This window comes from Corticium candelabrum, chromosome 2, assembly GCF_963422355.1.
Source record: "Corticium candelabrum chromosome 2, ooCorCand1.1, whole genome shotgun sequence".
In the NCBI taxonomy this organism is placed as follows: domain Eukaryota; kingdom Metazoa; phylum Porifera; class Homoscleromorpha; order Homosclerophorida; family Plakinidae; genus Corticium; species Corticium candelabrum.
The window spans coordinates 8,678,559-8,695,222 of NC_085086.1; the positions used below are offsets into that span (position 1 = coordinate 8,678,559).

Here is a 16,664-nt window from a genome sequence, read left to right on the forward strand (position 1 = left end):
TGTTTGAATGAACTGGAATGTGTAGCGTTAGCATCATTGAGAAATTTTACGCAGGGTGGTTACCCCTCGAGACGGGACCCAGTGCATAATTTTTTTTAAAAAATTATTTACACTAACCTTTCCCTGTGCGTGCCGAGTGTGCGTGCCGATTTCGGTTGCGAACAGACAAAAGATGTGGCCGCCAAATGTGAACACACACACAGACACACAGACAGACAATTTGAGCTTTATATATTAGATGTTTTCAGTTGGCCTGGGCATACCCGTGTTCGAGGAGGGCACTTGTTTTGAGAAATGTCAAGGTTCTTCGTGTGTCTGGCTACTGTAGTCTTGCAGGAAGTTTGATTTGGTGATCGAGTGGACAATGTACTCAGCACGCCGTGTTTGGAGGGCTGCTGCTGTTTGGGCATGCGTATCTCGAGAAATAAGACGTCTACTGTTGCCCTGTGCATATCCGTGTCCGAGGGGCACACATTTTGAGAGTTCATGTGTCTGACGAATGTAGTCTTCGTGAAGTGTTGCAGGATGGTGGATTCGGTGATCGATTGGGTGATGTACTCATGCAGTGTGCGATCTGCGATGACAGACACATCCTGTAAAGATGACGGTTGATAATAATTAATAAAAATAAGAATAAAAAACTTTGCCCGCCCGCCCGTCTTTTCCGCTGCATGTTACCCCAATCAGACAATTTTTCGTTGCGGCCTAATAACAAACTTTTACATAATAGCTAATTATGCTCTGCCGTACTCTTGCATTTACACCAAGAGTCTGATAACTTCAAAGCCACCGACCGCTGTAACAAAATTTTACATAATCTAATATATAAAGCTCAAATTGTCTGTGTGTGTGTGTGTGTGTGTGCTTACGTTTGGCGGCCACGTCTTTTGTCCGTTCGCAACCGAAATTGGCACACACAGGGGAAGGTTTGCATAAAAAAATTATGTACCGGGTCCCCTCTCGAGGGGTCGACCCCGCGTAAAATTTCTCGATGACGCAAACGCTACACATTCCAGTTCATTCAAACACACGCCCACACCAGTCTCGTGTAGACTGTATGCATCGTTGTCCTTCGCAAAGCTTCGAGCAATCGAATATCTCTTGCCGACGAAACTTACTCTTCTAGCGCTTTCGTTTCTCTCCAAATTCTGATTGCATTTGCACCAAATCCAACCTACACGTTTTCTGCAGCAAGCGCTACACGGGGAGTGTGTTGATTTCTATCGAAACAAGCGCGAAGAGCAAGATTCAAATTCATTCAGCACATCCGGGACCTCGCAACAAAGATTGCACGTGACGTGTTCACAGACCTATCTTTACACTACAGTATCATGCCCGTACGAAGGACGGGCCATGGATCCTAGTTTTACATAAATTGATACATACGTGTAATAAATCATCTGACAATGCACTGTTCTCAATTTGAAACACAAGGGAGAGCTGAGCGTCTCGTTCATCTTGATTAAAACAAATGTATGGATGAAAGTTGATATAAAATTTTTGAAAACATTTGCCGAGCTACTCTCTGTCGTTTAGAGGAATTAAGATTTGAATCGACACGATGAGTTGCAACAAAAAAGCATGCGTGCATTGTCCTACTTTGTTCATGTGGCTCAAAGGTTCAACCAATGCTTCGACTACATAGGCTTGCTAGCTACAGCTGTTTTACTTATCAATCCACAGTTCAAAGTACGTCTCCATCAGCTTTCTTGTAGTGGGCGTTATAGCCGTGGCTTTGAAGTTATCAGACACCTGGTGTAAATGCAAGAGTAGAGCAGGGCCAAGCACTTGTCATACAGGAAGTTACTAATTGTGTCGTAATAAAGAACCAATCACAGTATTCATTAACTGATCTGGAACCTCCTCCTTGTGAGCTTTCCAATGACGTTGGAATCAAGCTGCTAGGACGTCCGCTTCAGGAGGTACTGGTTTTTCCCCACGTTCTCTCCAATAATCGAACAGACGTTAGTCATGGCTTCATGCAAAGCAACAGCAGCGGTCCACGTCAATCAACGTCTCACTTCTGTAGTTCGTCTACGAAACTTGTCCATGCGCAATCTAGGAACATTGCTAAGTAGGGCTTACTGGCGACCGAAGTTGATTTCCTTGTTACACGCAATAGCTACAACGCAAAGTCTACCTCGCTTGTGATCGATTGCAGTGCGCATGTCTGATTGCATGCATTGTGGACTCGCCCATCCCGTAATGCTGTCAAAAAATCTCTAGCGAGAACTCTGGTATTGTAATTGGATTTGTTGCGTGGTAATAGTAATGAGACAGATTGTAGAGCCTTGTACAGTGTGCAGTCGGCATCCTAAACCACTTACCCAAACCAGCGGTAATTTTTTGATTTCATTTCAGAAATCTGCATAGATACCTACATGCCACGCCCACGTACCATACTTATGTGCCACGCCCATACACCATACTTGTGTGTCATGCCCACGTACCATACTTATGTGCCATGCCCACATACCATACTTGTGTGTCATGCCCACATACCATACTTATGTGCTACACCCATACTGCTATATGCTTCCTAAATATCGTGGCTAGAATCTTGTAAATTGTGTCCACTAACTGTAATTGTGTCAGCTCACCTCTCCTTGAGAGATGCACACTTTGCTTCCAAGCGTGTCTCACCAGATGACACAGTTTGGCAATGAGGACGTGCTATAACCATCGACCTGTAAAACCCATAGCAGCAACGTGTTCTTCCACCTTGCTGTAAGACTGACGGGTCAACATTACAGTCGCTGACACGTTTGCACTCGTTGCTTGTGTGTATGAGCTTATGCTTCTGTTTGTCTTCTATTAGGAGTCGCCGATCATTGATTTCTATCCAATTGATTTCAATATTGATTTGAATGGGAAGAAGTTTGCTTGGCAAGGTGAGCGTGAGTTGCTGTGGTTGTGTTGTTGTCATGTGTACGTGTGTTTCTCTGTTTGTCTGCTTGACTGTTTGGTGATGATTCGTTTGTGGGGATGGCTGCCTGTCTGCTTAATTGACTTATTCTGTCTGTTTGTCTGTCTGTATGTTTGTCTGTCCTTTCGTTGATTCGTTTGTCTGTCTGTCCATCTGTTAGTTTGTCTTTGACTGTCTGTCTGTCTCTCTGTTTGTTTATTTGTCTGTTTATTCGTTCATCTGTTTGTCTGTCTCTTTGTCTGTCCATTTAGTTGGTTTGTTTGTCTGTCTGCTAGTTAGTCGGTTTGTGACTGTTTGTCTATCTTTGTCTGTCTATCTGTTTGTCTGTCTGTCTGTCTGTCTGTCTGTCTGTCTGTCTGTCTGTCTGTCCATTTGTATGTCCATTCGTTCATTTGTTTGTCTGTCCTTTCGTTGATTCGTTTGTCTGTCTGTCCATCTGTTAGTTTGTCTTTGACTGTCTGTCTGTCTCTCTGTTTGTTTATTTGTCTGTTTATTCGTTCATCTGTTTGTCTGTCTCTTTGTCTGTCCATTTAGTTGGTTTGTTTGTCTGTCTGCTAGTTAGTCGGTTTGTGACTGTTTGTCTATCTTTGTCTGTCTATCTGTTTGTCTGTCTGTCTGTCTGTCTGTCTGTCCATTTGTATGTCCATTCGTTCATTTGTTTGTCTGTGTGTCTGTCTGTCCATGTTGTGGTTGGTCTGTCTGTGTGTCTGTCTGTCTCTGTCTGTCTGTCTGTCTGTCTGTCTGTCTGTCTGTCTGTCTGGAAGATAAACAGAGAGCAAAGACGGAAACGATCTGATCCACGGAAACTTGACGTGGTAGATATGTAGACAAATGTGAAGGAGAGAGACACCACACCACGAAGAGAACAATAGTTGATGGTAAAGATATATAATGAGCAACGTTTCAGTAAAAACCTTCTTCTGGCTCAATGTATGGCTAGGATGTTTAAAAAAATTCAAACAATAGGTGTTAATATTGATATCAATGATGTTGATATCAAAACCAGCTATTTACTAAAGTATGTCTGATTTTATATTTAATGGGTATGGGTCGAAGGTCACCAGTTTCCTGATCCATTCGGATTCTCTGCACTTGCGGGATAGGTTGTCTTTCAATCCCAGATAGTCAATGATGGTGACTTTCGTATCCTCTACAGAGTGCTGTGGTTTGTTGAAATGTCGTCCTACCGGTTTGCCTTCCAGTCGTTTATTTGTTACGTCTGCTCTGTGATTGTTCATTCGTTGATGGAGGCATTGTGCCGTCTCTCCGACATATTGCATGCCACACTTCGTACACTGTATCAAGTATATCACGTTGCTTGTTTTACAGTTGTACGAGCCTTTGATTTTGTAGGTCTTCTTTGTTGTGTTGCTTGTGAATGTATCAGATGTTGCTATTATTGAGCAGATCGTACGTCCCTGAGATTGACATTTGGTGTTGCCTGGTGTGACAGTTCGTTTGTTTACGTCCGAGTGTACCAAAATGTCTCGTAGGTTCTTTGGTCTTCTGTATGACACTCTAGGAAATGACGGGAAGATCTTTTGAAGTGTGGTTGATCATTTGAGTAAGTCATGATGGTCCTTTAGAATAGTTGATAAGTGAGGAAGAAATGGGTGGTAAGTGAACACAAGTGGTATCCTTGAGTTGTTGGTGGAGTGTCTTGCCGATGGTGATAGACTCTTTTCTCTTGATACTTCTGTAGCCTTTCGTATATCCCGCAAGATGTTCTCCTTAGGGTACCCTAAGAAGAGGCTACCCTTTCTGTGTGTTTACTTGTCTGTTTATTTGTCCATCTGTTTGTCTGTCTCTTTGTCTGTCCATTTAGTTGGTTTGTATGTCTTTCTGCTAGTTAGTCTGTTTGTGGCTGTTTGTCTCTCTTTGTGTCTATCTTCTGTCTGTCTGTTCATTCGTATGGCTGTTCATTCATTCGTTTGTCTGTCTGTCTGTCCATCTTTTGGTCGGTCTGTCTGTGTGTCTGTCTGTCTGTCTGTCTTTGTTTGTCTCTGTCTGTCTGTTTGTCTGTCTGTCTGTGTGCCTGCCTGTTTGTCTGCCTGTCTGTGTGCCTGCCTGTTTGTCTGCCTGTCTGCCTGCCTGCCTGCCTACCTGTCTGTCTGTTTGTCTGTTCAGTTGATCAGACTTTTACTCAAGCATTGATACTCTCACTGTTTTTTCTTAGGTGTTGCATTGCTTCCATTTGTTGATGAGTCAAGACTACACAGTGCACTTGAAGCAGTCTATCCATTCTTGACCAATGAAGAAGGTATCTCTTGTGTACAATACAACTTGTAGATACGACTCTGTCATAAGCAAGCAACAAGCGGTTGCAAAGACGCAACAGAACGTGGTGTGGTGTGTTCTTGTTTGTTGCAAAATGATTGGCTTCATTGCAGAGAAGCTGATAGATACTTACAGGATATTGAAACAGTTGATGGTTGTTTTCAAAGTGAATTAGTTGTGTCCAGTTGTTGGTAGCCACGATGTTTTCATTGTTGGAGATTGTTGTGTCTTTTGTTCTTCATGTTCTTAATTAATGTGCCTTACATGTCTTTGTCTTTAGTGTTTCGTAACAGTCGTGGGAGTGATATGTTGTTTGTTGGCAAGCATCATCCGGCCAGAGACTTTTTAGCTGCATTGTATGAGCAAGCGGAGTTGATTGTAAGCAAGTTGAATAGAATTTTTGATGTTGTGTGTGTGTGTGTGTGTGTGTGTGTGTGTGTGTGTGTGTGTGTGTGTGTGTGTGTGTGTGTGTGTTTGTCTGTGTCTGTGTGTGTGTGTGTCTGTGTGTGTGTGTGTGTGTGTGTGTGTGTGTGTGTGTGTGTGTCTGTGTGTGTCTGTGTGTGTCTGTGTGTGCACGCGTGTGTGCATGCATGTGTGTCTGGGTGTGGGTGTGTGTGTGTGTGTGTGTGTGTGTGTGTGTGTGTGTGTGTGTGTGTGTGTGTGCACGCGTGTGTGCGTGTGCATGTGTGTACGTGTGTGGGCTGTTATTCCAAACAACTTGTCTCTACATGAGGGTCTGCTCTACCATTATTCATAATTATTTCCTTTCTTTGAAGTCTCTTGATATCGATCCAAAATTGGTGAACGGGATGGCTGGATCAGTGAGCTCGGAAGAGACTCATATCTGTCTTCCTAACAGGTTGGTGATCAGTGATATAATACATCATAAGCGATGGTTATTTTGTTAAAATTAAAGTGTCTATCAGTCAGGGTTCTCACTACAGTGTACCAGCGTGGCGCAGAGCCACGATCCAGTAGAAGTGCGCCACACTCAGAAACGGTAGCTATGAGTCCAAAGTCTTAAGCTTACAGCGAAAAAATGTTTTGAGAAAAACCATACTACTGAAACACAATACTAAAGGTGACAATAGCCACACTCTAGGCTCTTACAAAACGACACAGGATGATGGCCTCGTTCCAAACGTGCGCACAAGTGTTGATTGCAATCCCGGATGCACTATCTCTGATTATAGTGCCAGATTAGCCTCGCCCCAGACGCAGTGTGGATTGCAGCCCCGGATGCGCTTCCATCACCACTACGTCTGGTTCGGTGCCGCCTTTCTGGGCGGGAGTAAGTATGTTATGAAATTCTTCAGCACGTGTCATACTAATGTTATTAGCTAGGAACCGAGCTTTCGATTGGACTTTGACGTTGTTCTAGCCTCTGTACTTGTCGGTATTGCGATTTGAGGCCGCTGTCAAGCATTAGTAAGAGATTGCAGCGACGTTAGAGAGCGTAGCGGTGAAATGGCAGATCAGAAATGACACTTGCGGTGCATCATACGCCTTTGAACGCATACACAGGTTCACAATTGAAGCTGCAATGCGTCAATGTCTCTACTGCAATGCATTGGACTGCTGCCCGCGTACTGCACACTAATTAGCAAAGATCTCACGCGACAGTCTCCTGTAATCTACTGCACCGACACAGTACACTTGTAACTGACACTAATCATGTTTCTAGGGACATGATTAATGCTGACCGCAAGGGGCGGTACCAGACCAGACGTGGTGATGGAAGCGCATCCGAGGCTGCAATCCACACTGCGTCTGGGGCGAGGCTAGTGCCAGATGCCTTTCAAGCACACCTCTTGTCCGGGGGGGGGGGGGGAAGTAGCTCCTAGAATCTACTCTAGACTAGTCATGGCTTCATGCGAAGCAACCACAGCTGTCCACGTCAATCAACGCCTGACTAGACAGACTCTTTGTAGTTTTGTCTTGCGCATGCGTTAAGTTATGAACATCGCTAAGAAGGACTTGCTGGCGATCAAAGTTGATTTCCACAATAGCTACAATGCAAAGCAGCGACGTAGCCAGAGCAAACATTGGGGGGTTGATATTAATATTAATTTTTATCAACTCGCAAGCTACTGTCTATATTAGACATATGCTATTACTTAATTTTGCCAATTGCAACTTTGATTACGACATTATATACGTAAGACTCACTCAGTAGTGCCAGCAGAAGTCCGTATCAAACAGCAAATTCTAGCGTCTGCATAACTGATGACTAGTAGACTAATGCCTCATTCACACGAGCTCTCTTAACCGGGCCAGCGCTGAATGAAATTGTCGAACTGTGCTTGTGTGAATGGGGTATAAGACTACCTTACCGTTTTGCTTCCCACAAAGATAGCAAAGTCAAAGGACGCTTCTGGGGCATAATTCGTATCAACTAAAAATTTTTAGTAGGAATGCTTTAATTGATATCTCCATTGTAACCCAAAGAACTATATGTATATATGTATAGATTTACAAACTTGCAACGTATCATTTTGTTACTGTATAATTATGTACATAAAATCACTCTATAATAGCCCGTTGACACTAGCATTTGTAACTGTGTGCCACAGTTTGGTTTGGCTTCACTTCGCAGTGTGAACGCCAGCTGAACCGAACCGAACCAAACCAAACCGTGTTGAGCTGGCTCACCTCAAGCTACCGTGTCACCTCGGTTCGGTTCGGTAGTCCAATGGAAAATCGTCTCTGAGACCTTGGAGTTGTACATCTCACTGCGATGGACTGCTGAGATGCCAATTAAAACAGGGCAATCGCATCTTGCCTACGATCCGTCACAAGAACTACCCGGATATGCACAGTTAGCTTAATACACGTCCACTTTCTTTGACTACACACTCTCAGCGCGCTTTCAGCCTTTGGAAGTGTGAACGCAGGCCAACACGGTCAGCTGACGCGGTTCGGTTTGGTTTGGCTCGGTTAGGCTATGTAACCATGCTAGTGTGAACAGGCTATTAGACTGTAAATAATACATGAGCAACCACGCCAATAACTTTTGGGGTACTGAACCCCCAAGAACCCCCTGTAGCTACGTCACTGCACAAAGTCTACCTCACTTGAGATCAGCTGCAGTTCACATGTCCGACTGTAACGACCAAGGCCTGCATGCATCTTGGCTCGGCCTCCCAGACCCGTGTAGTGCCGATTCAAGATCGTTTGCATGCATCCCGTCTCACTCCCAAGAATTGCCAGCGAGAACCCTGCTACTATCAGATTATCTCATGTAGAAGAGCATACTCTTAAGGCCTGTCCACACTTGCAACTGGATCGCGATCCGTCCGATCCACATCGCAAGGTGGTTTCGATCGTGATTGGTTGAATCCAATTAGAAATAGTGGGCGTTACCTTCAAGTACGCTACGCGTGTTGTCGGAAAATCTAACACTCCTCACTCGCCTTTGTTCTCGCTCACCTTACGTCGCTGTATCAACGCTTTCCACAAGCAAAGAAGCCACACATACACATCTGTCATCAGTCACATGATATCGGAAATGAAGCGAGTTAGCGTTTCAAAGTGCAGTGTGGACGCTCGCTATCCCGATCGGATCACGATCCATTCTGGTCTAGTGTGGACAGGCCTTTAGACATGTAGACGGTGCAATAAGAAAGTTTAAGTAACTGAGTGTCGTTTCATGTGTGTAGTATTTTTAATAAAAATATGAGAATGTCGGTTTTTTTGTTAAGGATTGTTCCGTCTCCTTTGCCAGGACTTCCTGAATTGAAACGGAATGGTGCTGTTTGGTGAGTAGACATCGTGTTTGTATTTTCTTTTAAGAAATTGGAAATATGTACAATGGCTGCATGTACAGAAGATATTTAGTGGCATGTGCTCACAGATGTACACATGTGCACAGACAGACAGACAGACACAGAGAGAGAGAGAGAGAGACAGAGAGAGAGAGACAGAGAGAAGGACAAGACAGACGGACGGACGGACAGACAGAAAGACAGACAGACAAACAAACAGACTGACATAATTTGTTCTCATACAGATTCTACTTGTACATATGCTAGGATTTTTTAAGTACAAATCAGTCCTTGCAAACAACAAAGTCATTAACTAATGGACTTGACCTTGAATGTCAAAATCGAATAATCTATCTAAATCACCATGATTAGGTGACAGTTTTGATAGACAGGCGGACAGACAGACAGATAGAAAATTAGGAAGAGCAGGACAGTTTAAAAACTCTCTGAACGTTGATAATGCATTTGTTAATTATAAGTATTTGGGTTTTGTTGTGTGGCCCATTGTGGGCTTTTGGACTGGTGTTTGGACAATTAGACTGTAATAGTGCTGATGTATGAAATGTAAGTATTGACAGACAGACAGACAGACAGACAGACAGACAGACAGACAGAAACTTAGCATATTGTGCGGTGGGTCTGAGAGGCCTGACTCTCTCAGCACCCAATTTTTCCTCATTAGTCTTATACCCCGTTTACACGAGCACTTGTAAGCAGGCCAGCCCGTGCTGACTCAGGTCAGCTTGGTTTATAATCGTCGTGTAAACGCGGGCCGGGCCGAGCCATGCACACGTGGCTCGGTATTTCTAGCCGGGCCAGCGCACGCCAGCCCGGGCTGGCTCGGGTCAAATACATTGTGTAAACTCATAGCGTGCCCTGAAAACGGGCCGCACATGCTCGTTTGGTAGTCTCGCGTAGCCAGACCCCTTTTCCCACACGTCATACTTCTGCGCGAAAATGGCACAAATAGCGTGGAGCGAGACGAAGACTCCGTTAGGTAGCGACCAAGATGAGCAATAAGTTTAGTGTTTGAACTCCGTTGCTGCATGTGCACAACAGTCGCCTGGCGATAGACCTACAACGTCTTGCATATGTCCTACGCATTCCCAATATGACTGTTGTCAAGCCATAGAGAAAATACGCGAGCAACTTGGCTTCTGTCCGTTGCTAACGCGAGCTATGTCAAGCTCAAGGAACTAACGCACGTTAGTGACACGCATTGGCTTCCTTCTACGGAGTGTGTCCTGTAAACGCGGGCTGGAATACTGGGCTGGCACTAGCTGGTACGGCTCGCTATGCGTGCTTGTGTAAACAGGGTAGTAGTTGTATATAAGTGTTTTAGTTTGCTGTAATGTTATCTTTCAATGAACGTTAGTCTAGTTGTATTACTGTAGTTCTATGCAGAATTGTATCATAGTTTGATGTAAGAAATAAAAGACGGACAGACAGACAGACAGACAAAGAGACAGGACAGACAGACACAGACACTGACGCACAGATTCCGGTGCACGCACACACACACACACACACACACACACACACACACACACACACACACACACACACACACACACACACACACACACACACACACACACACACACACACACACACACACATCTTGAAACTTCAACACTAATTTTTGTGTACCACATGTAGCACACTCTTCAAAGATCCCAGTTTCCCTGACGACTTCATCTATTCAGCCAAGTGTTTACCTGGTGCAAAGTGAGTAGAGTTCTTACCATTCTGATCTACCACTAATTCTTAATTATTTAATTTTATTTAATTACTTATTTACTTATTATTGTAAATAAAAAATTAATTTTATTAAATATTAAATCAACGGTTACTGATGATATAATTAATTAATTAATTATTTATTTATTTATATTGTCTTTGCATTTATTGGTTTTATGTTGGGTGCAAATTTTGATTTTCTGGATTTTGTTTTCTGTAGACATCCTCCTAAGACGTTGAAGCCCCATGACTTTGCCAATACACATGCTGGTTCTTATCGTCCTACAATAGGATTTCATCCTCGGAATCAACCTCGTTCGAATTATCCTCCTAGGGAGTTTACATCTGGCCACAGGATGGCACAGTAAGATAGTGGTTGACTTGATTTGTTGTTTTTCTGTTTATCTGTGTGTTTTCTTTTTGTGTGTTTGTGTGTCTATCTGTCTGTGTGTGTGCCTGTCTGTCTGTGTATCTGTCTGTCTGTCCGTCTGTCTGCCTGTTCGTTCTGTCTGTTTGTCTGTCTGTCGGTCTGTCGGTCTGTCCTGTCTTGCTGGCTGTGTGTGTGTCTGTTTGTTTGTCTGTCTATCTGTCTGTTTGTCTGTCAATAACAACTAATACTAATGGATCTATAGAAACCAACACTAAAGGCTCTTCAGCATAGCACATTATCTAGCTGATGTGTCTGTCTGTCTGTCTGTCTGTCTATCTGTCTGTCTGTCTGTCTGTTTGTCTGTCTGTCTGTCAATACATATATTGTCAAAGAACAACACTATTACATTCTGGTGTTTCTGTCTGTCTCTCTGTTTCTGTCTCTCTGTCAGTCTGTTTGTCATTTTGTCTGTGAGTCTGTATGTCTGTATGTCCATCAGACATCTGTCTTTCTGTCCACCTGCCTGTCTGCCTAGCATTCTCACTGTCTGTTGTCTGCCTTTCTGTTAGAGTGCCTCTTATGTCAGAGATGCATGTATTTACATTTGCGTTTTTGCCAATTACAGGCACCATGTCAAAACCGCTGGTAGCTACAACGATCGTCTACATCGTGCTCCATCCACGGGTTATGGCTACGGTTCAGTTCCTTATTCATATCGACCACCCTTGCTGCCCGGTGTCTCCACACCACACATCCCATTCAACCAAGGTATTTACATGTAGCATCTGTAGATACACACCATTACTACTACTGCAGTGGCATAGTCAGCGGGAGTGCTCAGGGTGCTGAAGCACCCCCTTACCTTCTGTCTTGGATCATTGGTAGGAAATGTTCCGTCATCACTGCAAAGTTCAAAATTATACTAGAGCTGACGCGGACGGTCTGTACTCCAAAGCATGTCTGCACGCATGCGTAGTGAGTCATGGACTCTTTGTGAATCCTGCAATTAGCTTAGCTTTCTTCACATGCCAGCAACACTGTACGGCAAGTTAAAATGCAGGGTTATGTCCCTAGCATGCAAAAGGCACGATGCTCTGCCGCCTTGGCTTGGCTTCCAGGCCTGCCATGCTTTGCTGCATGAGTAGGCAGTGATTAGGTATGAAGACGATGGACTTGTGTCTTGTATTTTGAAAAGTGGGAAGTTGTTTGAGGCTAACAAGTAGTACCTGGGATGCTTGGTTTGAAGATAAGACCAATCAGAACAAAGACTGCCATATGGTATGAACTTAATTTCAGTATAAGTACACGTAAGCCCTGCCCACACTAGACCAGAATGGATCACGATCGGATTGGGATAGCGAGCGTCCACACTGCACTTGGAAAACGCTACCTCTGCCTCATTTTTGATGTCACGTGACTGATGACTGATGTGTACGTGTGACTTGTTTGCTTGTGGAAAGCATTGATACAGCGACGTAGGGTGAGCGCGAACAAAACGAGTGAGGAGTTTTAGATGTTCCGACTACACACGTAGCGTACATGGAGGTAACGCTTGCTATTTCTAATTGGATTCCACCAATCGCGATCCAGTTGCCAGTGTGGACATTCCTTTACTCAGAGATCAACAGATGTTGTCAACAAACAAGGTCTGTAGATATCTGGCCCCTATTCTATGTAGGTCCTCAACTTCTTGACGTCTGGAAATTTTTCAATGGCTTTATTATACAGTAGCTATCATGTGGTCAAGCACAGTGAACTAAAACAGAGAGAAACATTCTCTAAAGATAAACCACTGTGTTTCTTTCATGCCTGAGCATTCCGTGACAATAGTTTGTGGCATCTCAGTGTCCTGCTTTTGTGGGACGGAGTCATAAAGATTGGAATAGGCAGGCCCGAATATTTAGGATGTGCGTGGTTATAACAATTTCCTCCGTGCCTTACAATAATCTTGAGGACACCCCTGAAATGTATATGATATATTGTTATGTCAGGGCCGACAGAGCCGCAGTGGCAGCAGCGGCCATGGCCGCACCACTTTTTGAAAACTTGACTTCAGCCAGCGAACGATTGCCGCATACTTCCGGTCTAAAGGCAGAGCTGATTAAATAAATAATATATTTAGTTATCTATCGGATTGCATCTCTACTAATTTGGTGACTGTTTTTGAAGTCTCCTACGACTTCTTTTCGTTACCTGGACTATATGCCCCGACCTCTGTGACAGCACACTGTGCGCATGCTCACTACTCACGGATGTGTCATGGCGTTGTCTACTTTGTCGCGATCGAGCGTCGAATGCGAGCTTCCTCCTCCCCTTAGTGAAGTACCCCACTAGCCTTCCAACTTCCTATTCCCCAAACGTGAGTTTGGAAAGAAGCAAGTCTCCAATCGAGCTTTTCAGCCAGCGTGGTTCAAGCAGTACTCGTGGTTGCACCTGTACACGCCCAGCCAACCCACCCCTAGCATGCGCTAAGCCATACCCTTTAACACGCGTTAGTCCACTCCACTTTCAAGTTGCTTTCGTTGGGCCTGTATGTTGATCACCCGTTGGTTCGCAATCCTGCATGGCTATGCTACTGGGTAACTGCTACTATATTGATGTCAATTGTATATTATTGTTATAGGTTTACAATGGAACGTCCCGAACTCGTACGTGTGTTACTGCATTGTGGACGCATATTGTGCGATTTACCACTGAGTTTGTGTTAGTTATTCCGGTTCGCAACGATGGCAGCCGACGCCACACCGGTTTGCATCACAAAGTCAACATGAACATGGACGAGGACCCGGCGGATGGGATGGAAAACGAGAGGTACTGTACGTATTTGTGTGTGATTGATTACTTTATTATAGTAATGAAGGCCTGTCACGTGACGTACGACCTTGTGGAACACGTGACCTAATAAATTTTCCGTATGTTTTTAATATGGTGGGATGTGAATCAAGCTGCATAGCTATGTAATGGCACGAAGACGGTTTGCAGTGTAGTGCTTCTTCATTTCATTAGTCGTGTCCATGCAGATTAACTAGTCAAGACAAGCGACGAGGTTTGAAGGTTTGAGTTTGAAATGAGGTTTCCAGTTGTATTATTAGCCACGCCCCATAGCAACGTGGAAATCTGTATTCAACCTACGGAACCAGCAAACTCACTTTAATCTGTTTTAGGGTTGATTTCCTAGCATATTCAGTAGATAATTATCTATTATATCTAAAGCTCAAGTGTGTGTCTGTGTGTGTCTGTGTGTGTGTGTCTGTGTCTGTGTCTGTGTCTGTCTGTGTCTGTGTGTGTCTGTGTGTGTGTGTGTGTCTGTGTGTGTGTGTGTGTGTGTCCATGTGTCTGTGTCTGTGTGTCCATGTGTGTGTGTGTGTGTGTGTGTGTGTGTGTGTGTGTCTGTGTCTGTGTCTGTGTGTGTGTGTGTGTGTCCATGTGTCTGTGTCTGTGTGTCCATGTGTCTGTGTGTGTGTCCGTGTGTGTGTGTCTGTGTGTGTGTGTGTGTGTGTGTGTGTGTGTGTGTGTGTCTGTGTCTGTGTCTGTCTTTGTCTGTCTGTGTGTGTGTGTGTGTGTGTCCATGTGTCTGTGTCTGTGTGTCCATGTGTGTGTGTGTGTGTGTGTCTGTGTGTCTGTGTGTCTGTGTGTCTGTCTGTGTGTGTGTGTGTGTGTGTGTGTGTGTGTGTGTGTGTGTCCATGTGTCTGTGTCTGTGTGTCCATGTGTCTGTGTGTGTGTGTCCGTGTGTGTGTGTGTGTCTGTGTGTCTGTGTGTGTGTGTGTGTGTGTGTGTGTGTGTGTGTATGTGTGATACACAGCCACCTTTTTTGTCTGTTCCCAACCAAAATCTGCACACAAAGGGAAGGTTTGCTTGAAAAAAATCAAAAAAATTGCACAGGGTTCCCTCCCCCATGTAAAATTTCTCGATGATGCAAATGCTACACATTCCAGTTCATTCAAACACACCCCCACACCAGTCCTGTGTAGACTGTAGGTGTCGTCGTCCTTCGCAAAGCTTCGAGCAATCAAAGACTTCTTGCCAATTGAACTTACTCTTCTAGCGTTTTTGTTTCTCTCCAAATTCTGATTGAATTTATTTCGAATCCAACTTACATGTTTCATGTACCAAGCACTACACGGGAAGTGTGTTGATCTCTATGCGCGAAGAGCAGGATTTGAATTCATTCAGCACATCCGGGATCTCGCAACAAAGATTACACGTGACGTGTCCACACACGCTCAGACTGCATCTTCAGTCAGACCACGGTATCTTGCTGGTACGAAGGACGAGGCAGTGTATCTAGTAGGCACACTATCTGAAAGATGGTCCAGCCAAAACTGGACCTACTGGACCGGTTTCTATGGTCGTGGGTAGGTTTGGAGTTTTGAGAGTCAAATTTTGACTTTATATGAGACAGAGACATATCACAGTTGCAAGGATCTTAGCCCCAACCCTAATCCAGACTCTAACATTTAAAGGAGAACTCTCACCAAATACTGAAACTTGTTGAAAGAAAGATACAAGGCCTGGTATCTTCCTGCAGGAAACCTACGGTCCAGACAGCCACAGAAGCAGAGAATTGAAGAGTTGTTCAGACGATCCCCGTATGTACACAAAGTCTTACTCTCTTGAAGTAACTACTTTAGATTTAACCATACCAAGTGCTCCTAACGCACCCAAAATTCAGCGAGACATGATCTATGAACTAATCTAAGAAGGGTCTCCTTCTGAGGTTCCACCGTTGTATTGACACAGTCGATACTTGCGTGATAACTTTGGGGTCCCGGTTTGCTTTAGTCAATAAATCACAACTTGGACACCATGTGTCTCACAATCCTTACCTTTAAATGTGCAAAGGTATTGGTCTTCCTTGCTAACCAACAATCGGAGTTACGCTCATGCCACATATGGGTACCAAACACGCCCACGCAGGTAATTTCAATGCTTTATTGCTTCGTTACGGTAAAGTTCTGCAGTAAACGGTTGCAAAGGGTTGTGTCATGAAGTGATAGCTTTCATCTGAGAGGTAGTTGATTTTGGTGAGAGTTCCCTTTAAATAAATATTTAACTTTACAATATGTAACCCCACCCCACCTCACCTTCGTATCTAGTAAGTTTAGAATTGAACGAATTAACCATGCATCTTAACATTAGGGTACGTTAATGTTCACTGCAAACAAGATTTTTGCTGCCGTGGGCATGTCATTGAAGAGGGTTCTGACCCAGGACCCCTCCCCCCTATCCGCTATGAAACCTGCTGTCTTGTATTGCATGACGTTTATGAGTTCATGTTGATGGAATTCTGTTAATGTAGGTGTTAGTTTTTGTTGGTGTTTTTACTAGAATCGATCTCATTATGACTATCCTCCGTCGAAGAGACCTAGACAGTACTGAAGATTGGATGCCAATTGTACACTTATAGACGATATTGTCGATGCTGTGAGAAACGTGAAGGGTGAATTTGTATGCTCTTTTGTAGGGACAAATTATCTAGTGTCATCTGTATACACTGTGATGTGATAGTCATACTGCATTATTCTAATACACGTGAATGGTCGGTAATCATGAGCTTTATATATATACAGTTATGTGTGTATATAC

The 16,664-nt window shown here is 44.0% G+C and overlaps 1 protein-coding gene across 1 annotated transcript in view; it reads left to right on the forward strand.

Moving 5' to 3' along the window:
• The window catches only part of LOC134198143 (5'-3' exoribonuclease 2-like), a 40,865-nt gene extending 24,239 nt beyond the window's left edge, over positions 1-16,626 (forward strand). The window contains exons 27-37 of the mRNA XM_062667481.1: positions 2,819-2,891; positions 5,103-5,186; positions 5,484-5,581; positions 5,980-6,062; positions 8,905-8,961; positions 10,627-10,695; positions 10,928-11,071; positions 11,703-11,845; positions 13,701-13,725; positions 13,786-13,888; positions 16,407-16,626. Of these exons, the coding sequence (XP_062523465.1) occupies positions 2,819-2,891; positions 5,103-5,186; positions 5,484-5,581; positions 5,980-6,062; positions 8,905-8,961; positions 10,627-10,695; positions 10,928-11,071; positions 11,703-11,845; positions 13,701-13,725; positions 13,786-13,888; positions 16,407-16,457 (930 nt within the window). The 3' untranslated portion in view covers positions 16,458-16,626. The remainder of the gene's footprint in view (positions 1-2,818; positions 2,892-5,102; positions 5,187-5,483; positions 5,582-5,979; positions 6,063-8,904; positions 8,962-10,626; positions 10,696-10,927; positions 11,072-11,702; positions 11,846-13,700; positions 13,726-13,785; positions 13,889-16,406) is intronic.
• Positions 16,627-16,664: the final 38 nt, after the last annotated feature.